Genomic DNA, 24,727 nt, shown 5'->3' on the forward strand with positions numbered 1-24,727 from the left:
GGCCGAGGCGGGGGCACGGGCTGCCGGCGGCAGCTCCTCGCCGCGGGCGGGTCCCACGCCGGGGGCCGCCGGTGCGGGCTCTGCTAGCGCCGGAGGAGAAGAGAGGGAGCGGAGTGGGAGAGGAAAAATAGAGGAACGGAGAGGACTGGAGAGCCGCCCTCTACACCCCCGAGCTGCTGAAGCAACGCGCGGTTTTCAGCTAAGGGCGCGGTCGGAGCCCTCCCTCGTCATGACGGGACGGGCAGGTGGGCAGACCAGGCTTCTCCGGACGCGCCGCCCTCCGCCCCGGGCTCGGGTACCCGTGTCCTCCCGTCTCCTGGCCCCTCGTTTGCCATAACACTGTAATCTTGCAAAAGGAAAGTGATTTTCTGTGTATAATGAGCTGAACAAACTCTGGGGACTCAGGTGAGTGTTGAGCTTGTTGCAAGGGGAAGAGTGAGTTACAGCAGGAGGATAGAACACAGCTGGCATCAAGGCTGTGTCATGCACGGTTGTCTCATGAAAGCTCACAAGTAGTGGAGAGCTGGGATTACAAGTAAATTTGGAGCTACCGCTTGGGATCTAGTGCCTTGAACTCCCTATAATAAACAGGATTAATGTGATCCTCGGGTATGTGAACAGAGAACAGACCTAGGGAAGGGACTTCCACTGTATATAATGGAATTAATTAGACTGATGTTACTATATTAAGTACAGAACTAGCTTCAATATCGTAAGAAACAGGCTGCAGAATTAAAAGGTGAGAGACGAGGTGTAGGTAGTGATCCTAAGCAGGAGACCATTGCACATCGAAGAGTTAAGGAGATCACACGGCAGTGAAGGTGTGCTGTGCTGTGTGCCCATCGTGGCCCTCACACCAGTCCGTGCCCACAGGATAGCCTCAGCCAGCCTATGGTACCAGAGGAGCTTACAAGGCAGCTCCCACTTGGTACCAGCAATCAGAAAACCTAGGCTTCTGTTTCTTGTCTCCCCCGAATCTCCTTCAGTCATTATTTCGCCACTAAGGACTGTTCTTCCATCAAAGAGCAAAACACAGACATTGGCGATGTACATCATGCCGTGTTTGCTCTCTTGGTAAACAGGTTTACAAAACAGGGGAGTGAGAGCTGAAGGCCTAAAAGACTTTGAAATAAGGGTTAGTGATTGCCATTGGCAAGTCACAAGAATATCACTGGTGTGATACATCAGAGCTTCATGCAGTAGCAATGATAGAAAAGATCCTTCCAAGTCCAAAAAATACTCTGCAGCCTGCTGTTCTTGACACTGGTAAGTGACAGTGATTTGAGTGGCTTCTGGCTGAGAAGAAGAACATTAAGGTCAGATGTGACAGTGCTGGAGAGGTGTCCAGCCAGTGAGCTAATACGTCCCAGGCAGGCCCTTCTTCTCCTTGCCTTTCTTTGAAGCAACTTTCTCCTTCCCTGCCAGTACTTGAAAAGACAAGTTGTAGGTATTTCTTCTCTCGCAACCTGAGCAAACAGGCTTGGTACCTGCGAGCATAAAGCAGCCAGCCAGGCTCTGAGCAGTGTTATATGTCTCCTACTGTGCTCAGCATTTAAGGCAGGTTGGATCCTGATGAGTCTCTTTTCCATGCACAGGTGTTCTGCGACCGGTATGTCAGTTCTGAGTTTCTGTGTGGGAGATGGGCCCTTAGAAGCTATTTCCTGTAGCTTCTATGTTGTTGAAATCTAAGTTTTAATTAGTGTGACTCCAAAGTAATAGATTCTCCCATGCTCAGGTCTCAGTTTCCTCAAATGGATTGGCACTGTGTTAGAATAAGAGCTGTTCACAGAGGAGGAATCTGTCAACAGAAAAAAGGGGTAAGTTACTTGATGCCATGTAGACCTTTGATGTATTAGTGTCAAGGATTTGCCCAGCTGGAAAAGATAGCCTCTCTTACATAGAGATAATTGCAGAGAAGAATAGACCTGTGTCTAGGAATAAACTATAGAGGCACCCCTATCCCCATAGCCACACATAGCAAGAAGACTTGTAGGATAGCCTGGCAGTGGATCATGTTGTGGATGATTCACTGACATTGCAGCAGACATGAAGAGACGGTGTCCAGTTAAAGGCTTTCACTGTAAAAAACAGCAATAAAGGATTTCTGACTTCTCATAAAGGGTTATTAACTTCTTTAAGCTCAACAAAAGCAGGAAGTAAAATCTGACCACTTGTCCTATCCAGTTTCTTTCTGGCTCCTCTGGAGCTGGAGACAAGCTCTGGTAGTAGTCAGCAGGCAAAAACTGGCCTAGAGGCAGGAGCTACCCAGTCAGGGTACCCAATACATGGGGCACAGGTCAGTGCCTTTAGGTTGAGTGCTACATTTTGTGTTTCCCAATGCTAAAGAAATGGTGACAAGAAAAGCTGATATATACCTGACCTGCCTAGAAGAGAGCTGTGAGGGATAGCTAATAGGTTGTACTTGCATCTTTGCAAGCTGCGTGGGGACCCAGTGGTACAATCAATTAATTTCTAATATCCCCAGTGACCTCATCTCTGGGTGGTGTCAGAACGTGTCTAGCACAAGTACACTGTCCAACTCAAGCCCACATAAACCAGTGAGGGTGGTAAACACCAAGAAAAAGGAGAAACAAGGCCAGGGTGGGAAGAGAAGGATGGGAAAAGTGAACACTGGAGCAGAAGGAGAGAAGAGAGAAGGGGACACCTGGGCAGGGGCTGGAGCCAAGGTGCTGCTGGAGCAGGAGCTGAGAGATGCAGCCTGGAGGAGCTGCTGCCAGTGAAGAAACCAGCACTCATATGCTGTCCCCAGTCTCTTGCACTGGCCACTGCCTCAGCAAAGGGGCTGAGCATGGCCTGAGAGTGAGGGGACTGAGGAGCAAAAAGGTCAGTGGGAGGAAGAGGTGTCAGAAGGGAAGTAGATTTTTTTTCTTGAGGGTTAGGTGGCTTTTTCAGTCTCCCTCGATACCAGAATCTGTAACTAAGAGATTGTTAATTGGCAAATAAATTAAATTCATGGAAATTCTCTGAAGGACTAAAGAAGTTTTGTCTGTGACAGTATCTTCCTGGAATTTCTCTTGATACAATTTGTGACAGTTAGTCCTTGTCCTTTCCCAGGACAAGGATATTTGCACTTTCAAATACTCGGTCAGAGCTAAGATGGCTTATTTCTACCTCACTCTTTGGAATGCCAGGACAGAGGGGCATTTCTATTTGGAGGTTGCCCATGGAAAGTGCTGTGTCAATTGTGTGAGATGCAGTGGACCCTGGAATAAAAAAAAAAAGTGGCATCAAGAAGTCTTTTATCCCATTTTTTCCACCATAATGCAGCATTGGGTATGCCTGTGCCATATCTGAAGGAAATTTGACTAACCTGATCTTTACAGTGCCCATCATAGTACCTGACAATGATAGGGAAGTTGTCTCTGATCCTATCCTATCCTATCCTATCCTATCCTATCCTATCCTATCCTATCCTATCCTATCCTATCCTATCCTATCCTACCCTATTCTTTCCCTGTATTTGGATGAGGCAGGAGTACTCTGTGGGCTGCTTAGCTACTGCCTGTGTTTGCATGCCTGGCTGAAACAATAGGACTTTGTTACCTGTGCAAGGCAGTGACAGCCCGTGGCCCTGAGGTTCCCTGACTGCAGATGACTTGGCAGATGCAGCGCCTCAAACCCCTGAATGCAAAGAGAGCAGTCTAATTGTCAAGCTGGAGGCTATCAGGTGGGAGATATGTGCCCTCTGTGCCTTCACTAGCAGGTGTGCAAGAAAGAGTCACGTTACCTGGGGCCTTCAGGAAAATGTCCACAAAGGAATAATGAGGGTGAGGTGGTGACGAGGGCAGCCCGATGGGAGGTGAATTCCTGGTTTCCTCCAGGTTGACTTGTCTGTTTAGAATATAAGATTCTAAAGAAAACCCAGAAATTGTTCTGGCACCAGGACCCGGAACTAGCAGATGTTTATTCATGTTGAGGGCCTGCTTTTCCTTCTCTTTGGGAGCGCACAGTGACACTGAAACTGCCACCTTCTCAGTGCTGGCAGGATGAGTGGCTGCTGCTCCTCTGCTGCATGATGAGACTGGTGTCTGTGTTCATTTGATTTTTCATTTCTTTCATTTTTAGGAAGAATGAAGTTGCCCAAGTCTTTTCACTGTCTGGGTGATACTGTGGATAGAAACTGGCCATACATTATTGCGATGGACAGAGTTTCATCTTATCAGTGTAGGATACGTGTAGAGAGGCAAGGCAAGCTGTCAGTTTTTGTTACTTTAGCTCCAGGAATATTTCTTTCTGAGCTGATGTAAAGAAAAATTCCTGTCTCCACCGTGATGTTTTCCATGAGGACTACATAATACCTGGAATGCAATGATTCTGATGTAATATGAAGCTGCTGGAGAACCTAATCGGTTTTGTACTTGTACATCCTTCCAAAGTGTCCATAACATTTCACTTTCTTTAAGGTACATAAATGATTTCTCCGCTGACTTCCATAGAACTACAAAAAGTTTACCTCTTTAATCAGTGTGATATTAAAAGGGAGTCTGTTATCTTTATAGGCTGCTTATTTACTGCGTACATGTTTATAAGCTGCCTCATAAATTGGTCAGTCAGGTCTCGACAATCTTCAGGAACTGTAAGTGCACGTTATTTATGGAGAAAAACCACGGAGTAAAACTACAGTATCTATCTCTCACTCCTGCTTTGATCAGCCGATGTCTGTTTTGAGCTTTGTTCATAGTTTTTTTTTTTAGTTTTTATTTTAAACACTACCTTATTGTTTTGAATATTTACATGTCGGAGAATACTGATCTGAGCGCAAACTGAACTTTGATTTGTTAGAGCTCAAATACACAAGAAGGATCTTGCAGGGATTAATGCAAGCATTTATTCAGTTATCTATGGAAGGGATGACCTTTGAAATTTCCTTTAATTTCATTTACTGGAAGGTAAGTTTTATACTTCCTTGAGAGGGAAATTTTCTTCCAAGTAATGTAATCATTGCCCATCTACTCCAGTGTTTCTGTGCCAACAAGATATCAGAAAAGTTATCTCCTTCTTTTGAAATCCAGGCTATCCTGGCATTTATCTATGTTTATTATGGGTGTACCAATCAGAGTATTATCTTCTGTTGCTGCTGCAAACATGTAAATCTGCTTGTCTGGCCCTATCTGTGCCTAAATATTTTTATTGAAATGTGTCTTTCAACTTTTTTGGGGGAGCCAGCATGTTTGCAGAGATGTCAGTACCTGAGTAACCTGCTTTACATACAATATACCAGAAACCTGTGGAGAATTTCAGCTTCTTGGATTCCTGTCATCTTGGGAGTGCATTCCCTAGAAGGCTGACATGTCACACAGAGATTGTATGTCCTTGGGAAAAGACCTCGTTGATCCCTGAGTAGTGACAGCCACGTTAGATATTGCTCCTCATAAATGAACCAGAGTGCATCCTGATCCCACCTTGGTCTTCCTCTGGTACCTTCATCTTTCTTCACCCTTTCCATTTTCCTCACTGGTCACCTACTGGAATACTGTGCAGGGAAATCACTCCCGTTCAGTAAAACGCAAATGTAATCCTGGCTGCCTTCCTTTCCATTTCGCTTTCTTGGATAGGAATTATCCTCTAACTGAAAGTCTTTTTCCTTCCTTTCCCAGGCCATTCCTCAAATGTTCATTGCTTTCACTTGGAGTGGGAGTGCAGTGACCACCTGCACTGGTCAGCTCTCTGCAGTGCTCCATTGCCTTTGTTGACCAGACCTTCATAAACTGTTAAAGGATCTTAGACACTCATCTGCCACGGAAGCAAATGCTTATACTGTCACCATCTAGTGTGGGTGGGCAGTTCTAGTTGAAGGGGTTTCAATTTATGCATGCTAGATTTAGTACTTAAATCTACAGCAAACTCCCTTCTCATGTTTCACATGCCTGTCTGCCATTTCCATAAAGTCTGTTTAAAAGAATACTGTGTTCTAAGGGACTTTTCTGCCAGTAAAGCAAAAGTTCATCTGTCCAGATTCTTCTGGCTCATTCTAAGCTTACAGGATTATAGAGACAAGTTTTTAGGGAGAAACAAATTGACAAGAACTATTTCAAATCCCTTTGATGTATTGTGTTATTGTGAATGGGCAAAGTTTGGAAAAAAAAAAAAGTCAATAAGCAGAAGAACAACAAACAAACCCATTCTTCCTGAATAGTGAGGACTGTTATTTTATTTGGAAGAGAACCTCAAAAGGCAGGCAGACCAACTCTGTGCAGAAGACATTTACAGCAGTATATTGCTGTTTCTATCACAAAGTCTTCTTGAACATCTGTAATTACCTGTCTCCCTTTCCCTGTTTTGTGATTCCCCTCTCAGAGTGTTCTTGTCATGTGAGATATCATAACCATGGTGGGGAGTGCCCTGCTGAAGGATAAGTGAGGTAATTCTCTCTTAGGAGCATATTGTGTCAAGTGTGTCTCATCTTTGTGCTTTCTTTTGAAGCAACATGATATCTGTCTCTGAATGGGATTTTCTCTGTGATTTTGAGGGTTCTAAGGGCTGGTTCTGATTCTCCTTGGGTTTTTTGTTGGTGTTTTTTTAGATCATGCAGAAAAATATGCATGTGTCAAAGATTAGATTATGATTCCTTGTAGGTTAATTTTCCATGACACAGGGTGTACCAAAATGCCATTTCACTTGACACTCTGAAGCTTTTCTACAGTTTTCAGAAGAAATGATAAATCATTTGAACTTTGCTCAATATTTCAATATCATAAGGAAGCACTAATCAATTATTTTTTCAGGAAGCAGTTTTATTTTATCTCACTTCAGTCTAAAGTCTGTAGTTATGGTCATGGGCAGTTTTGAGTTTATAATATTTTTCACTTTAAAACGAACTGTATATTCACAACTGAATGTTAGGAATGTTTGTGTTTTACGTTCAAGGAAAAACTTTTTTACATAGGGCAGGCCCAGATCTTCAAGGCATCATAATGTGATTTCTTAGTGGGTTTTGAATGCAGCAGGGGGAGTCCTTGTCCTCAGTCCTCAGCCCAGCCTCTGTCACACCCATGAACATGCCTTGCTCCAGAAAAAGCCCCCTCCACAAACTGGGAGAGAAAATAAGTCAGTGAACTTTTGACACTGTGGAAAGCCATAGGCTCTTTTGGTTTATGTAGTGTGTTGTATAGTAAAACCAGTGTACAGGTATCAGATGACATCTGAGCTGTAAGAGGATTCATGGTTACAAGCAATACCAGAAGTCAAACTTGCAGAATTGCTGCATCTCTTGCCCGAGACCCCTTGACCACTTCCTTCAGGGTGACTGCTGAGCTACATGAAGGAAAGGGAGGCACCTGGATCTTCCCCTTCACTATTTATCTCAAAGCTGCATGCAGGCTTTTACTTACCCATCTTACTTCTGTCCCGAAGTCCTTATGCTCTGTGGCAGACCTCTGTGGGGTGCTGGTGCATGTCCCTGTCAGGCTGTACTGGACTTGGTTATTACTGAGCAAGGCTTTCAGAGAGTCAGGTCTTTGTGTTTCTCTCTCTACCCTTCAGAGTGGTGTAAGGGTGGGCAAGAGGCAGGGATGGGACACGGCTGGGACAGCTGACCTAAATTGATCAGGAACATATGTTGCTCGACCTTTTACTAACAAACCAGTGTGAAGGATGCAAAGCAGTAAGCAGGACTAGACCCCTAAACTTTCAGAGAGCTAACTTCGGCCTCTTCAAAGACCTATTGAGAGGAAGAATCCCCTGGGTTAGGGCTCTAAAAGAGAAGGGGTTCTACAAGCACAGCAGCAAAGGGAGATTAGGGAAAATGTTGGGCTGGTGCTGAATCAGATGGCTGTCCTGGTATTGGAGGACATAGGGAAGGCAGACTGAATGCCTTCTTTGCCTCAGTCTTTACTGCTGCTGATGGCCCTCGGGAGTCCCAGACCTCAGATGTATGAGAAGACTGGTGTCATGGTTTAGGAATAATACTTCCCAATTCAGTTCTTGACACTGGTAAGTGCCAGTGATTTGAGTGCCTTCTGGCTGAGAAGAAGAACGTTAAACTCAGATGTGGCAGTGCTGGAGAGGTGTCCAGCCAGTGAGCTAATACATCCCAGGCAGGCCCTTCTTCTCCTTGCCTTTCTTTGAAAGAAGCAACTTTCTCCTTCCCTGCCAGTACTTGCAAAGAAAAGTTGTAGGTATTTCTTCTCTCGCAACCTGAGCAGACAGGCTTGGTGCCTGCGAGCATAAAGCAGCCAGCCAGGCTCTGAGCAGTGTTATATGTCTCCTACTGTGCTCAGCATTTAAGGCAGGTTGGATCCTGATGAGTCTCTTTTCCATGCACAGGTGTTCTGCGACAGGTATGTCAGTTCTGAGTTTCTGTGTGGGAGATGGGCCCTTAGAAGCTATTTCCTGTAGCTTCTATGTTGTTGAAATCTAAGTTTTAATTAGTGTGACTCCAAAGTAATAGATTCTCCCATGCTCAGGTCTCAGTTTCCTCAAATGGATTGGCACTGTGTTAGAATAAGAGCTGTTCACAGAGGAGGAATCTGTCAACAGAAAAAAGGGGTAAGTTACTTGATGCCATGTAGACCTTTGATGTATTAGTGTCAAGGATTTGCCCAGCTGGAAAAGATAGCCTCTCTTACATAGAGATAACTGCAGAGAAGAATAGACCTGTGTCTAGGAATAAACTATAGAGGCACCCCTATCCCCATAGCCACACATAGCAAGAAGACTTGTAGGATAGCCTGGCAGTGGATCATGTTGTGGATGATTCACTGACATTGCAGCAGACATGAAGAGACGGTGTCCAGTTAAAGGCTTTCACTGTAAAAAACAGCAATAAAGGATTTCTGACTTCTCATAAAGGGTTATTAACTTCTTTAAGCTCAACAAGGGCAGGAAATAAAATTTGACACACCAAGACCATCCCAAACCAGACACCACACCCTTGCTTTGCCCCTCTTTCCTTCCCCCTCCCTGCTTGGGAGATGGAGTTGAGAATTGGAGGCATGAAAGGTGAAAATCACAGGTTGACATAAGAAAAACTTACTGAAAACAGCAATTAAATAAGAAAATTAATAGTAACATCAACAATATTAATAAGAAAAGTGTACAAAGAGAGGGTTGTTTATATGCAAAAAGCTCACCAAGCCTGGGACAATGAAAAACAGTGGCAGACAGATCCTACACCTGCCACGCTCCCCACTCAGAAGAGAGAGTCCCTTTCTCCCACCCCTGGTAATGGCATAAGATAGTATAGAATAACACAATGTCTTGACCATGCCCCCTCCCACTGATCTGGGCCAGAACCAGGACAGCTGGAGAAACGAAGACTTCCCCTTGGTCATAGAGGGTTGGGTTAGAGATTGGCTAGACAGACTTAACACCCGTAAATCCATGAGCCCTGATGGGATGCACTCAGGGGTGCTGAGGGAGCTGGGAGATGTTATTGCTAAGCCACTCTCCAGGGAAAACATTAACCATATATGAATGCAACACTGTGTTTCCATTACGAAGTCAGAAGAAGGGAAAGATGAGTTTGGTGAGTTCGGGGTGACATCAGATAAGGGAGAGTGAAAAAGGCATCTAGTAGAGACTACTGGACTTGATCCTTTCAGAGGTTACTTTTGGATATTCCACTGTTTCTCTGGCCTTTAAGGAGATGGCAATTTTTAGGAAGAAAGCTCAATATTGCTTTTTATGTCCTGATGTAGTCAGAAATGTTTTGGGGACTTTTTGTCTTTTGACAAGGCTTTTTGTGCTTGCACACTTAAATGCTCCTGCCTGATGAAAGAATACAGCTGTGGAATCAAATATGAAACTCAGGTTGTAAGAGAGTTTTTGCTTAATTTTCAGAAATGATGCCTCCAACAAATAGATGAACTTTAAACATTAGTTCAGATTTGTTGATATTAAGAGCAAACGATATTGATTGTTGTTTTAAAGACAGAGTTTTTAAATCATATTCTTAAGATCATAAAATTTTACTGGGCTATTTGATGATGATCAGAGGGCTGGAGGACCTCTCCTGTGAAGACTGGCTGAGAAATCTATGGGTATTCAGCCTGGAAAAGAAGGCTCTGGAGAGATCTTATAGCAGCCTGCCAGTATCTAAGGAGGCCTACAAGAAAGGTCATGTGGTGATAGGACAAGGGGCAATGGCTTTAAACAGAAAGAGAGTAGGTTTAGATTACGTATTAAGAAGAAATTCTTTACAAGTTGCCCAGAGAAGCTGTGGATGCCCTATCCCCGGGAGTGTTCAAGGTCAGGCTGCATGGGACTTTGAGCAAACTGGTCTAGTGGAATGTGCCTAACCCATGGCAGGGGGTTTAAAGTTAAAAGATATTTAAGATTCTTTCCAACGGAAACCGTTGCAAACCATTCTGTGATTCTATAGTTCATGACAAGGTATCTCAAAGTAATTGTTACACTAACTGTACAACATTAGATAAGACAGAGATATTACTCTTGATCTGGTGTAAACCTGATAACCTACAAATTTACTGCTTCAGGGAAGTAGTTTTGAACGTTAGTCAGGGTCACTGACTAGTTGCATTTGCTTTCTTTAAAAGGCGTTAGCATTTTCATCATGATTTAGCATGTGTATTTGGATAAGAAACCGCACAGAATCCTATATAAACTTCTTCCACAGACTCAGCCTATTATTCCACCCTGCTGGGATGTTATAAGGTAAGAGCTACATGGCTCACTGGATAACTCTTTAGATGCCAAAGACATGTCTTATGTTATGATTGGAAAGTCCTTATTTTTCTATTATTTGCTATTTGAGTGCTAACTTAGGAACAATGCTTGAAAGTACCTTTGTGATAAAAGCATCTTTGTTGGGCTTTGCAGCTTTAGCTTACCAATTACATTAAAATAAGAAATAATAGAATCATAGAAATCATAGACAATTTTGAAAGAACTAAAAGGAAACAATTGTTATAGCATTTCAGAATTTGTATTATTGGTAAAATAGAATTTAATTCCAGAGAGCCAGATTCTGATCTCCTTATTCTTGCTAGGTGTCTTTTTATCTTTTTCAGTCTTAGTTAATGGATCCAGGAAGTAAATTGTTCAAAGTGTGAATCTGAGCAGTTATTCTTGGTTTTACCTTTCAAAACAAACCTCCAAGAAATGATAACTCTGAATAATGTGTGGGGCTGTCAAACAGTCTCATCTTTGCTTCATTGCTGTCAGTCAGTGACTGAGAAGGGCTCTTTGGGACATTCTGTGGTATGACTGAGATGAGAATCTATCCCACTGCCAAGAATCCCTCCCAAAACCTTTCAAAAGGCATCTTCTCCTCTTTGTGAGTTGAAGCAACTCCAGGAAGACTTGTATCCTCTGAGGTGGGCATCCTAGTGAGTTCTAATTAGTTCAGTTGAGCTGATTTTTATCTGACAAGTTCCTTTCCCAGAATTAAGGAAAAATAATCATCTGTCAATTCTACACTGAGGTATTTAATTTGATCCCAAAGAATTCTCTTTTTTTTGCCATCTAATTGGTTGAAAAAATTCATATATTATTGTGAGTCGTTTTGCAACAAAAATCTTTCCCTGTGGAGCTGCAAATGAGCTGAAAGCCAGTTACTTGTACGGCTGTAGTGGGGCTACCTGGAGACTGTGCATTGTCAGGAACAGTGAGATCATGTGGCTCTCAGCGTGGTCCATGGGGGTCAACCTGTGCCTGCAGATGAAGCTGCTTTAGACAAAAGCTAGGCAGCCTTGGGATCCAGGGAATGAAGTGTTGCTTTCCAGGCACTTTTCTGGAGCGTGGAAGATGCACCTTTTGTTCCTTCAGCAGCTTGGTCGTTGGTTGCCTGTTTACATGGTCTGGTTTAAAGTGTTAATTTGCAGAGTCTGTGTGGGAGATGTGCTTTGTGAATAGGATAGAGACAATAGAGCTGAAAGTCTGACTTGGCCAATGCACTGTCCACTTCTGTAGAGAAGAAGAAACACAGAACTAATCTAAGGAAAGGCTCAAGAGCAGATCAACCGGCAGGAGTAGCAGAGGTTAAACAGTAAAAAGGAAGTGTCTGTGAATGAGGGAGTTTGGGGAATTAAACGGGGATTTTTCTCTGAGGGGACGGGCAGCAAGAAAAATACAGCACAGCTCTGGTTGCCTGTGGGGAGTGTCATTGTCATCACAACCAACAATAGCTCATTCAAGATGAATGAAGCTTTGAACAAGTGTAAGTGGTATATGTGTTTGTGAGAAGTTCACCTTTTAAGCTAAGATTTATGTAATGGGAAATGCATAATTGTTTGATCTGACAGACACTGCACCTATATTGTGCAGCCCAGAAGATGGAGATTGAGACTGCAGACGAAGTTGCTATTGTTGGAATAGGATGCAACTTTCCTGGAGGTAAGTTTGGGGTAAAAGCAAAGCCGGCAGTGAGTGAACATGGAAAAGCAGAGTAATTCATTAGTGTTGAAATAGAGGAAAACAACATGTTCCTCCCTTAGTAGAATGTGTTGCTTTGCTACTTGTAGGATCTTTTTAAAAGGTTGTGCTGTGGTGGAAACTAGTTGGTTCAAATTAGTCTGCTGACAGACAGACAGACAGACAGACCGACGGATCTGCAGTGCTGGCAGTGGGCGGGGCATTGAGCTGCACACAAAACTCCTACAAACGAACTGGATGGGTCTGGGATGATTTGAAGTTTCTGCAGGGGCACTGTCTGGGAGCCTGTGCATTGGTGCAGGACTCTGCATCCATAGGGACAGGACAGATCGAGGGCTGGACAGTATCACCAGCTGTGCCTGTAATGTGGATAGGTTGGGTTTTCCTGAAAGAAAACTTCCTGCTTTGTTGCAGTATGTACTGTGGGTGCAGTGAGACAGTAGGGAAATGGGGAGAGAAGGTGGTTAAGGATTTTGTGGGGTTCCTTTGCTTTTAGACAAACAGTGAAGGGACCAGTCATGCTTTTCAATTTCCTCTCACTAAAGAATGATCTGTTCTTTCTCTGGCAATTCTATGTAAGCAACCTAGATTTACCTGTGGGAGTTCCTTGTAGCTGATTGTGCGTTTCTGAGTCTGCAAGGGGAGGGGGAGCCCATAATTTAATCTATTTTGAAAACTTTGTGCAACAGGAGATGGAATTGACAATTTCTGGAAAGTGCTGGAGGAAGGCAAAAACTGCACAGTGGAAATCCCCCCTGAGAGATTTAATGCCAAAGAGTGGTATGATCCAGATGATAACAAGCCAGGAAAAATATGTACAACGCGAGCTGCTCTTCTCGATGAGTGAGTCTGCTACTGCCCTGTGCCACTGATTTTTGTTGTACTTAGACTATGGGTACAGCTGTTCAGAGACTGTGACTGATGTGAAGAATAGCAAATTATTATGGTTAACAGATTTGTCTTTTATTTGAATTCTACATTCACCTTAAAAGCTCAGGCTGCAGACCTTTAATGAAATGAGAAGTTCACATGCACAAAAAAAATCTTGTTGGCTCCTGAGATTAACACTCGGTAGGGTTGAATTGTAGGGCACAGAATTCCTTCAGTGATTAGTCCCATGTTAGATATTGAATTCTGCACTGAAATCCAGGGATGATAGAAGGCCACACAAATGTGATCTTGGGGTACAAGATTAAGGTTGGACTCGGTCTTTTGTAAGCATAGGCCTACTCTGAAGATGTTTGTAAAGAAAAACACACACACAAAGTATTTGGAATTTGTTGTTAGAGAAGTAGGGGTATCTCTTGGAAACACTTGAGCTGATGCTCTAGTTATTGGTTGTAAACTGTAAAGCATGGGTCTGTATTGGCTTAAAATAAGGTAGAAGACAATACTTGTTTATAACTCCTTGACTAAGACCACATTACAGGAGAGGGAGACTCGTTCTGCACATTTCATAATCTGAGGAGTCCTGTTGGTACTAGTGGAATAACTATGCAAATAAAAATGTCTAGGAGTGGGCTCTTACCTCTGCAATGCATAATCATTGATAAAAACACATCTTCTGTGGTGGGACATCAAACATCCTTGGCCTATACACATTTTTTCCTAAATTTCATAAATGGGGATTGTGGCCTAAACAACAGTTGTTGCTTTGCTTTTTGTGAAATTGCGAAAAATGTGTACTGTGAGTCTAGAAGGAAATATATATTGTACCATTTTCTGGTCTGTGGATTTTAGATTTAATTCCTTTGACAACCACCTGTTTGGGATTAATAACATGGAAGCTGAACGCATGGATCCTCAGCAGAAGTTACTGATAGAATGCACATACAAAGCCCTGGAGGATGCAGGAGTCCCTGTGGAAGCTGTCAGTGGCACCAAAACAGGTGTTTTTGTTGGTAAGATGAAAATTTCCTGTCAAAGCAAGTGTGTTTGAACCTCCCAAAGACTGGAGCACTCCTTCATAAACTTTCCAGATATGTCCAGCACTGGAGATCTAAGGCTACTGTGCTGTGGTACTCCTGGTTATCTTTGGTGAGAATTACTAGGCTCTAGAAGTTGATGATACAATTCCTGTATCTCTTTTAGGTGCTCCTCTTCCTGTGTTCAAGTACTGAAGTGGAAGCAGGAAACAGTTCAACTGCCTCCCCAACCCTTCCCGAGAATGATACTCCCAAGCCAGGCTGTGATGTCCCACCCTTAAGGGGAAGGGAACACCCAAGATTCATAAATGCTCCAGTCTGCAAAAAATCACAGTTTTATTAGAAAACTGGCATGGAAATTGGTATGTCAGTCCCTGACCTACTATATAAGCACATGGCAGTGGTTTTGGTTAAAGGGGTAGGGTGAAAGTGAAGAGAGAAAGGAAGAGATGAATTAAAGAAGGGAAGAGAGAAAGGAAGAGTTGAGTTAAAGAAGGGAAGAGAGAAAGAGAGAGAGAAAGAGAGAAAAAAGAAAGAAAGAAAGAAAAAGAAAGAAAGAAAGAAAAAAGAAAGAAAAAGAAAGAAAAAGAAAAAGAAAGAAAAAGAAAGAAAAAGAAAAAAAAAGAAAAAAAAAGAAAAAGAAAAAGAAAGAAAAGGAAAGAAAAAGAAAGAAAAAGAAAGAAAGAAAGAAAGAAAGAAAGAAAGAAAAAAGATGAAGAGATCACCAGTCATGGTTCCAGCATCCAGAGTCCTGGGGGTTTCCCCCTGGCTTGGTGGGAGTACCTTTTTATAGACAGGTTTCCCCACCCTGAAGAAAGGTTTCTTGCTTTCTATGTGAAGTAGTTGTCACGAGCAGTCCGTTCTTTCAGACCTTTCTGGAAATAGGTTGGAGGGTTTGTGAGTCTTGGGTGGTCTTGATCCCCCCTGACCTTTGGTCGACAGTTCATTCCCACTTCTGTGCTGATGCTGTCTTTTGTTTGTTGATGGGGACAGAGTGGTTGGAAAGTGGCCCAGTGGAAAAGGCCCTGGAGGAGCTGGTAAACAGTTGCTGAACATGAAGCAGCTGTGTCCAGGTGACCAAGAAGGCCAATGGCATCCTGGCCTGTATCAGCAGTAGTGTGGCCAGCAGGACTAGGAAAGTGATTCTTCTCCTGTACTTGGCACTGGTGAGGCCACACCTTGAGTACTGTGTCCAGTTCTGGGCCCCTCAATTCACAAAGTACATTGAGGCAGGTCCAGAGACGGGCAATGAAGCTGGTGAAGGGTCTCAAGGGCATGTCCTATGAGGAGAGGCTGAGGGAGCTGGGGTTGTTTAGTCTCCAGAAGAGGAGATTCAGGGGTGATCTTATCGCTCTCTACAACTACCTGAAAGGCGGGTGTAGCCTGGTGGGGGTTGGTCTCTTCTCCCAGGCAACTAGAGACAGGACGAGAGGACATAGTCTTAAGCTGCACCAGGGGAACTTTAGGTTGGATATTAAGAAGAAATTCTTCACAAAAAAGGTGATTGGATATTGGAATGGGCTAGAGCGGTGGTGGAGTCACCATCCCTGGAGATATTTAAGGAAAGACTGGACATGGCACTTAAGTGCTATGGTCTAGTTGACATGGTGGTATTCGGTCATAGGCTGGACTTGATGATCTCAGAGGTCTTTTCCAACCTAATTGATTCAGTGATTTTGTGATTCTGGGACTGTGTCTCAACAGACTAGAACAAGGATGTTTATCCCAGAAAAGTGCTGCTCTACCTCTGCCCCCTTCTGGCCCCCTTCTCCAGTCACATCTTGTTCTTTCAACAGTTCTTGGTTATTACCAGCAGTCCCTGTTTGGCTCCATGGCTCTCTGGCTATCGGTGTTTGAGATGAACACATTGGCCCCTTATCTTCTGGGCTCCTGCACAGGCCTACAATTTTTTCCAGTACACTGTTTTCCAGTATAATCTTGGTTAAGGTGTTGTGGGGGTTAAGATCCTTTTAAACCAACAGAAATCCTCCTGTAGGCATTAGAATGGTATCATGGTGCACTTGTCCAACTGCTTACCTCAGTACCAGGAAAAGTTATGGAGGAGATGATCCTGTGGAAGGATCAAACAATTACAAAACAATGCTAAAATAACAGCACATTATTGCTGCTGTAATCTGTGTGTCTTTAAAGAGGAGTTTTCTGGGGGAGTTAGGCTGATGTACCTATAGGGACAAACTCTTTAGTTTACCTTTTAATCTGAGACATGCCCTTCTCCACAGAGGATACTATTCCTTGCTCTCTGAATAGAGGTGCTGCATTTTCCACACATACCCATGCATTTGGGGATCCAAGGTACTTCAAGCGTATGTGTACACAGAAAGAGGACACAACTGCTCTCACAGGCCCCATTCTTCTTTTCTATTTCTGTCTTACTGGTTCACAGAGTGAAAAAAACCTCACAATTAAAAAACAAGCTCTGGGTGTAGTTTGTGCTGTGATCTGTAACTTGGTACATCTGAGGAACTGAAGCTAATGTCTTGTACATTTATGTACCAGCTACCCTCTTTGTAACTTGTTGATATATATTCCCGTAGCTAAACCAAAACAAACGCTCTCCAACTGAGATACAGGGGCCTAAGCAGGCTACAGAGAGCTTAGCTGCATCACACAGTGAGCTAAGGCATCAAGAAAGGCCTGTCATGTACTAGACAGGTAGGAATATCAAGTGTTAGGTATGTTTGTGTAAGGTGGATCCCAGGGAAATTGCTGGGAATTTTGCCTTTGAGTTGTGTTAAAGCAAAGGTTCATCACAGGAGCACTGATGCCACATGGTTTACTATTAAAACTGAAAAGCAAAACACACCATCAGGTTTAGAACTGTACATCCCTGTTGCTGGTCTGGGTTAACTTGACACATATCTTATATTTTACAGGACTTATGAATCGAGACTATGAAATCGTAACAAGCAGAGCAGTGAGTGCAATAAATCATTATGATGGTACGGGAACATCCATGAGCATTGCTGCTAACAGGGTGTCATTCACATTTAATCTGACTGGCCCGTCCCTGACTATTGACACTGCCTGTTCATCTTTTCTTTTTGCTCTGCACTACGCCTTGCGAGCCATTAAATCAGGTACTGGGACTGAAGAGATGCTGGACAATGAAATTAGGATTGCTACTGTTTCTGTCTATCACCTGGACCATCTCAACATGAGTATGTTTCTGTTTTACTGCAGGAGACTGTGAGGCAGCAATCTGTGGTGGGGTGAACTGTATAATGGATCCCCGCACCTTTGTATCTCTCAGTAAAGCAAAGATGATCTCTCCAGATGGAATAAGCAAACCTTTCTCCAAAAAAGCAGATGGCTATGGAAGAGGAGAAGGTTGCGGTGTTGTTTTCCTCAAACCACTGAAAAAGGTAAGCTTTCTTGTGAAGCAGCCTAAAATAAGACTGGTTGCTTGCCTGTAATAATTACTTTTCCAGAGAAGATTTTCCAATTCATGTTTAAGATTAATGAAGCATTAAATATTTATGTTCTTCCCCTACCATGGGACAGGGATCACACAGTTAGAAGTTAGCATCATACTCCGTCTGTTCTTGGCTTTGTTGTGGTGTTTTGTTCTGTCCTCTAGAGAGAGAGCATGAGTTAATTAAAAATAATTTAATTTTCATGAAACAGGCAAAGGAAGACTACAGCAAAATCTGGGGTGTGATAAACGTCAGTGCAGTAAATCAGAACGGTAGGTCCACGACTCCGATCACAAGACCGTCTCCAACAGAGCAAGAGAAGTTACTGCGCAGCATTTACGGAAGTCGTGTCGATCCCTCAGTTGTGCAGTACATTGAAGCGCACGGTACAGGAACTGCTGCTGGAGATCCTATTGAGGCTGAAAGCTTAGGTAGTGTCATTGGTAAAAACAGGTCTTCCCGAGCTTCCCTTCTGAAAATTGGTTCAGTGAAAGGAAATATTGGGCACACCGAATCAGCTGCTGGAGCAGCCGGGTTAATCAAAGTGCTTCTGATGATGCATCATGGAAAGATTGTTCCATCCTTGCATTACTCAAAGGAGATGAGCAGCATCGATACAGAGAAATTAGAATTTGCTGTTGCCACAGCTGTAGAGCCCTGGGAAGAATCCAGTGAGTATGGAAGAGTAGCTGGCATCAACTGCTTTGGGTTTGGAGGAACCAATGCTCACATTGTAGTGAGGCAGGTCAAGCAGCCAGAGCCTCTTCCTGCCTTTAAGAGGCCCCTTGAATTATTTCTGCTGTCAGCAGCATCAAGTAAGTCCCTTCAGATGACAATGGCTGACACGGCTGAGCAGCTGAGCACAAGAAACACTGTGACTCTCCCAAGCCTGGCCTATACCTCTGCCTGTAGAAGAAGCCATGCCAACTACAGGTACCGGAAAGCGTTTGTCACAAATTCCCTCCAACACTTGCAGCAAGAGCTTAAGTCAGCCAGCACTGAACCTGCCATGTCCAAGGTGGAACCACAGCTGGTGTTCGTGTTCTGTGGCAACGGCGTAACGCTGAAGGAGTTCAGCGAGGCTCTGCTGAGCTCAGAGCCAGTGTTCAGAGACAAGTGTAAGGAAATAGAAGACCTTTTCCGGCAACACACTGCCGTCAGCGTCCTGCCAGCAAGGGATCATAGCCCACAGGATTTGTTGAATCCAGAGCTCTCCCAGCCCTTGCTTTTTACCCTGCAGGTTGCCGTAGCTTCCCTCCTGAAGTACTGGGGCATTGAGCCTGTTGCTGTTGTTGGCCACTCGGTGGGGGAAGTTGCTGCTGCGCATATTGCCGGGTACCTTTCCCTGGCAGATGCAGTCCAAGTGATTTATCACCGGAGCAGGCTGCAGGCAAAGACTGCCAGTGGCAGAATGTTGGTGGTTGGAAACATCCCCGTTCAAGAGATTGCTGAACGTCTGCATCCCTACTCGGGAAAGGTCTGCATTGCTGCTTTCAACAGCCCAGTTTCCTGCACCTTGTCTGGGAATGTAGACTCAGTGGAAACTGTCCAGAGAGAGTTAGCTCAAGCTTTCAGACAGAGAAACATCTTCCTTCACGTTTTAAATGTCCCAGCTGCGTACCACAGCCCCAGCATGGATATGATACTTGAGGAGCTGGAGGAGAAGATAGAGCCTTTAGGAAAGCAGAAGGGGGAAATTGAAGTGATTTCAACGCTGACGGGGGTGGCTGCATCTGAAAATGACTTTGCTCGTGGCAAATTCTGGGCCCGGCATACTCGTGAGCCTGTTGCTTTCAGTCAAGCCATCCAAAGTGCAGCTAGAGACAGGGAAAACGTGGTGTTTGTGGAAATAAGTCCTCACCGAGCATTGCAGCGAAGCATAAAGGAAACTCTAGGAAAAGGCACAAAGGTGTTCTCCTCTTTGGAAACTGATGCAGAATATCAGACGCTCCTCACCCTGGTAGGAAATCTGTTTGAACTGGGATATAATCCCAAGTGGCAGCACTTCTATAATGGGTATCAAAGTGTCCCAGTGGCCATTCCACGCTATCAATTTGATCGCCAAAAACTCATGGCTTATCTGGATTTCCGTCAACAAGCAAACCAAAGAGGTGTCAGTGCCAGTCATCCTTTGATTTATGGCATAAACAGTGACAACATGGAGTTTGGCTGCCTGCTGTCTCAGGACGCAACACCGTACCTATACGAGCACAAGAACAATGGGGTGGCCTTAGTCCCCGGTGCTTTTTATGCAGAGCTTGGTCTGGCCTCTGTGACGAGCAGCTCAAGGCCTAAAGTACCTCTGAGTACTTGCCAGCTGAGTATTGTTTTTTCTGCACCCTGTGTTCTCACTCAGAGTTCCCAAGTGTTAAGTATCAAGCTGAATCTGCAAAAAGATGTGACAGCCTTTGAGATTCTCTCTTCCTCCAATGCAGTTTATGCTGCCGGTCAAGTGGCAAAGGGGCCTGAAGCTGTGGTGGAAGAAAGCACCATCTCCTTCCAAGACATCTATCAAAGGTGCAGATCAGTGATTAGCAGAGAGGAGGTTTATGAAGCACTGTCTCAGGTTGGCTTTCAGTATGGCTCCATATTCAGGCAGCTCAATGATGTGCATTATTGCCAGGAACTAAAGGAAGCTATAACAAGCCTAAAGGTGAACAAGGAGACCGTCAGAGAGATGTACAGCTACTGTATCCACCCAGTGCTGCTTGACTGTTTTCTGCAGATGACTGCTGTCTTGACCTCAAGGACATTCCAGTCCAGAGCAGGTTTTCCTTCAGGGATAGGCAGCCTGGTGGTGCTCCGGCCGCTGGAGGAAGAAATGATGATATATATGAGAACAAGCAAGTCCACTGGGAACTGCCTAGAGGTCTGTGGATGCTTTTTGGACAAACATGGCTCTGTTTTGGCTGAGCTCAAGCGCGTTGCCATCACTTTCATAAAAGAAGTGTCTTCCAGAGACAACGAGTTCCTGTTTGAAAACAAATGGAAGGAAGTCTCTCTTTCACAGACAATTGGACATCTGGGGGTTAAGCCCAGAGTCCTAGTGTTTGCAGACAAATTTGGGATAGCTGAGCAGCTCAAAAAGTACTTGCATCCTGCTTCAAGATACGTTATGTATGAAGATTGGGAAGCCCTCTTGGAAGGCCACACAATGAATAAAATGAGAGCAGAGGTTGAGGATTATGATGAAATTCTCTTCCTATGGGGAATTCAAAAATTAAGTGAAGATTTCCCAAGCAAAGTGGTAGATCAGTTGGCAAAGTGTTGTGAAGCCTATCGCCAAGTAGTGGTGGCATTAAGAGAGAAAACGTCCCGCTGTTCAGTCAGAGTGATCACCTACAGAACAAGAGAAAGATACGTAGACCAGGTTAACTGTGGGTTTGTACTGTATGGCATGACCAGAAGTTGTGTTGTTGAAGTTCCAGAAATCACATTTCAGTTGATTGACCTCAGCTCTTGCAGTTCCCTGGACATCTCAGTGCTAGCAGATGTTCTTGTCAAATGCAGAGGTGGGGATTATCCAGAAGTTTGCATCAGCCAAGGAAGAATTTATGTGTCTGAAATCAGACACACACCTTTTGTAGATGCAGATTACATCCAACATGTAAGATCTCTCCAGAAGTCACAAACGTTCACTTTGTACACGTCTGATCCGTACACAGCGAAAGACTTGTCTGGTGAACTATCCACCAGCACTGCTACTCAGCTCGACAAACAGAGTGTTGAAATTCAAGTGGATAAAATTTGTGTCCACTCAGAAGATTATTTTCCCATTAGTGTTTCTAGTTGCAACTTTGGTAATACACTGTATTGGAACTCACAAGCAGGAGACAAACACAGACTTTTAGCTCTTGATTTCAGTGGCACAGTAACAGCAACAGGAACTGATGTGAAAAAAGTGAAAGTGGGAGATCACGTGGTTTCATGTTATCCCACTGCTGCATCATCCAGGGTTCGGATTCCAGGAATAGTTTGTTTCAATGTAAAGAAATTCCCATTCTTCCAGAATGTCCCTTGTGTGTCCTACTTCATCATTGCCTGGGAAATCTTCACTCAGAGATTACCCAAGGGGAAACATGGCAGAACATTGGGGATTATTACTACAGAGCCATTATCAGTTTTGTGCCATGTTCTTTGTGCAGCAGCAGAAGAGATGGGTTGGAGAACAGTCCTTGCGAGGCCCACTCCTGATAAGTTCCAGTATATAAAGTCATGCAATGCTCTTGTTGTTCTTCCTCCTGTCAACAGACTGTCTTGGGAGGATCTGGCCCACATGTACTTTCTTAAGGATGTGGTGATTGTGTGTGGCAATCGACAGTCTGAATGTATCCAGAATGTCATTGAAATTGGTCATGAAAATATCAGCTTCCACATCCTTACCCTTGCCAGCGTTTTCCAGAAAGCACCTCTAAAGGAATTGCAGAAGACTGTACATGTCTGGGTCAGTTCCATGGATATGAAACGGTTTAGACGTCTCTCAGGTTCTGTTTTTCAGCAGACGGAGAACTTTGAAAGGCTAAACTCTGTGATGTCCTATTTCACGTGCACTTCTGTCCCCCTTGCTGTACTGAGAAGGCAGAAGGACATCAGCATGCTATCAGACATACCGTTGTACGAACCCCAGAAGCAGCTGTTTAAGCAGAATGCTGTTTATGTAGTAGTGGGAGGGCTCACTGGACTCGGCTTTGAAACGGTGAAATTCATAGCCGAGAACGGAGGAGGGTGTATTGCAATACTCTCCAGGAGAATTCTGAGCAATGAGAAGCAAGAAGAGATGAAGGCTTTGCAGCAGCAGTACAAAGGGAGCAAAGTAGTGTTTGTGCAGTGTGATGTGACTTTGACCGGTGATGTTGAGAAAGCTTTCAAGTCCATTGCAAACACCTTTGTGGGGAGTCCGATCAAAGGTGTATTTCAAGGTGCCGTTGCTTTACACGATGGCCACCTTGAAGTTCTGACCTTGGCTGACTTTCAGAAAGTGCTGAGCCCAAAAGTAGCAGGGACTCTAAATCTTCACTGGGCTACCAGAGGCCAGGAGCTTGACTACTTTGTGTGCTACTCCTCTGTTGCTTCCTTTCTGGGCAATGCCACCCAGACAAACTATGCAGCTGCCAACTCTTTCCTGGATCTCTTCTGCCTCTACAGGAGGAACCGTGGGCTTTCAGGCCAATCCATTAACTGGGGTGCTTTGAACCTTGGCATTCTGCTCAATCAAAACCACATCCAGAGCATTCTGAGATCCAAGGGCATAGACATTCTGCAAGTGCATGAAATTCATGAGTATCTCAGGAAAAGCTTACTTACAAATAACCCACAGCAAGCTGTTGTCAAATTGAACTTTCAAACTTTATATCATCATGTTTTTACTCAGATAAGTTCACTCAAAACTCGCTTCATATCACTTATGTCAGAACATTTCAGTAACAAGCTTGAAACTCCTGAGGAAACTCAAGTCCCAGATACTGCCTTTCTCAAATCGGAAGACTACATCACCTCCCTGGTGAGTGACCTCACTGGATTGAACCCCGAGGAACTAACCATGAATACACCACTTTCATCTTTGGGCATAGACTCTATGTTAGCTATGACAATTCAGAACCGTGTGTTTCAAGAGAGAAAGGTGGACATACCTCTTCTGAAACTGCTTGATCCTCACACAACTCTGTCAAGTTTAGTGGTAGTTTTGGAAGAAACAAGCAATGCAAATGGAGTAGTTGAGAAGAAGAACGGTACGGTCGAAAGTGCAGAAAATGAGAGCCGGCTGTAGGAATCTTCTCCTCCAGGAATTGTGTAACTTTGAAGATACCCAGACCTTTGTAGCATCTCAGAAGATGTCATTGCAGATGGGGTAGAACATCTGGTGATGCTGAATGTATTCTTCAGCAGTGACCCGGAAGACCCCACACCAGGTTCTTCTGTCATTGCATTAGCGTTTATTAATCTCAGTCAATAGTTTGACTTGTTAGCGTTTGCACCTCTAAATTGTGAATATACATGTAAAGCAGCATGACTATTTTTGTAATTATTATAGCCTTTTTGTATTTTTCCTTTTTAAAAATATTTTCAAATTAATTTGATTATCAAATTAATTTCATTGTGAATTGTGTGTCGATAGTGGTATCTTTTTGAAAGTCTTTTAGATATTGGGAATTTCAAGATTTCTTCTCAAAAAATAAAGCTTGATTTTTTCCCTTATGTTTGTAAAAATATTAAAAATTTACCAGGTGCAAAACATGCAGTAAAGCAACTGTTTTTATTTATTAATTAACCATTTTTATGAAAGTAAAAAGGAACAAGAATAGTAAAAGAGTTTAAAAAGCAAAACCTAAAGTGTATCATCTTATTTTTTTGTCCCCATCCACTCCCCTACTTTAAATTTTCCTAATCCTAACACGTGCCCTTATTTTCTTCCAGTGAGACCTACCTCACACAGAGCCCACAGGCAGACAAATTTCATGATACTTATGCAATATTGACCCAATTCTAGAAATTCCAGCATACTTTAAAATGCATTATGATTAAAAATCAGAGCATTGTATTCAGTTTTAAATCTTACTATAATAAATAATTTTCATATTTGTAAGAAAGCATCTTCTATTGCAAACTTAGCAGCAAATACTATGCATTGAAGTCAAATACAGAATACAGTTTTCATGCATGCAGTCATGAACTGTGACTTTATGTACCTGAAATTCATTAGGAGATGACAGTCTTATCTACTGCTTCAAACATGGTCCCTCTTCAGTTAGTTTCTTCAGTTCAGACCAAGTGTTTCTAGATAAGTCTACAGTGAGGAAAGTACTTTGTATTACACAAAAGTTATAAATGTCTTTGATCAAGTAGGAAGCAGCATTTTTAATTAATCTTTACTTAGTACTATGTCTCAGTCTGAGGGGACTGGAATGTTTGCTAAAGAGGATGAGTTATGAGATAGACCAAACTCCTCTCTCTCAGCAATTGTAAATTCAAAATTAAGGGACTTTAATCGAGGAAGTGTGGAAAAAACAGAAGAAA

General features: G+C 43.5%; 1 protein-coding gene across 1 annotated transcript; it reads left to right on the forward strand.

The window, feature by feature from the left end:
* The first annotated feature begins 10,522 nt into the window (after positions 1–10,522).
* On the forward strand, positions 10,523–23,881 carry LOC116799802 (phthioceranic/hydroxyphthioceranic acid synthase-like). Its single transcript, XM_032713185.1, has 7 exons — positions 10,523–10,635; positions 12,247–12,315; positions 13,044–13,197; positions 14,095–14,255; positions 17,174–17,377; positions 17,481–17,662; positions 17,925–23,881. The coding sequence occupies exons 2-7, from the start codon at positions 12,255–12,257 to the stop codon at positions 23,478–23,480; spliced, it is 6,318 nt and encodes a 2,105-aa protein (XP_032569076.1). The 5' UTR covers positions 10,523–10,635; positions 12,247–12,254; the 3' UTR covers positions 23,481–23,881.
* Positions 23,882–24,727: the final 846 nt, after the last annotated feature.

This window comes from Chiroxiphia lanceolata, chromosome 1 (genome assembly GCF_009829145.1).
Source record: "Chiroxiphia lanceolata isolate bChiLan1 chromosome 1, bChiLan1.pri, whole genome shotgun sequence".
NCBI lineage: Eukaryota > Metazoa > Chordata > Aves > Passeriformes > Pipridae > Chiroxiphia > Chiroxiphia lanceolata.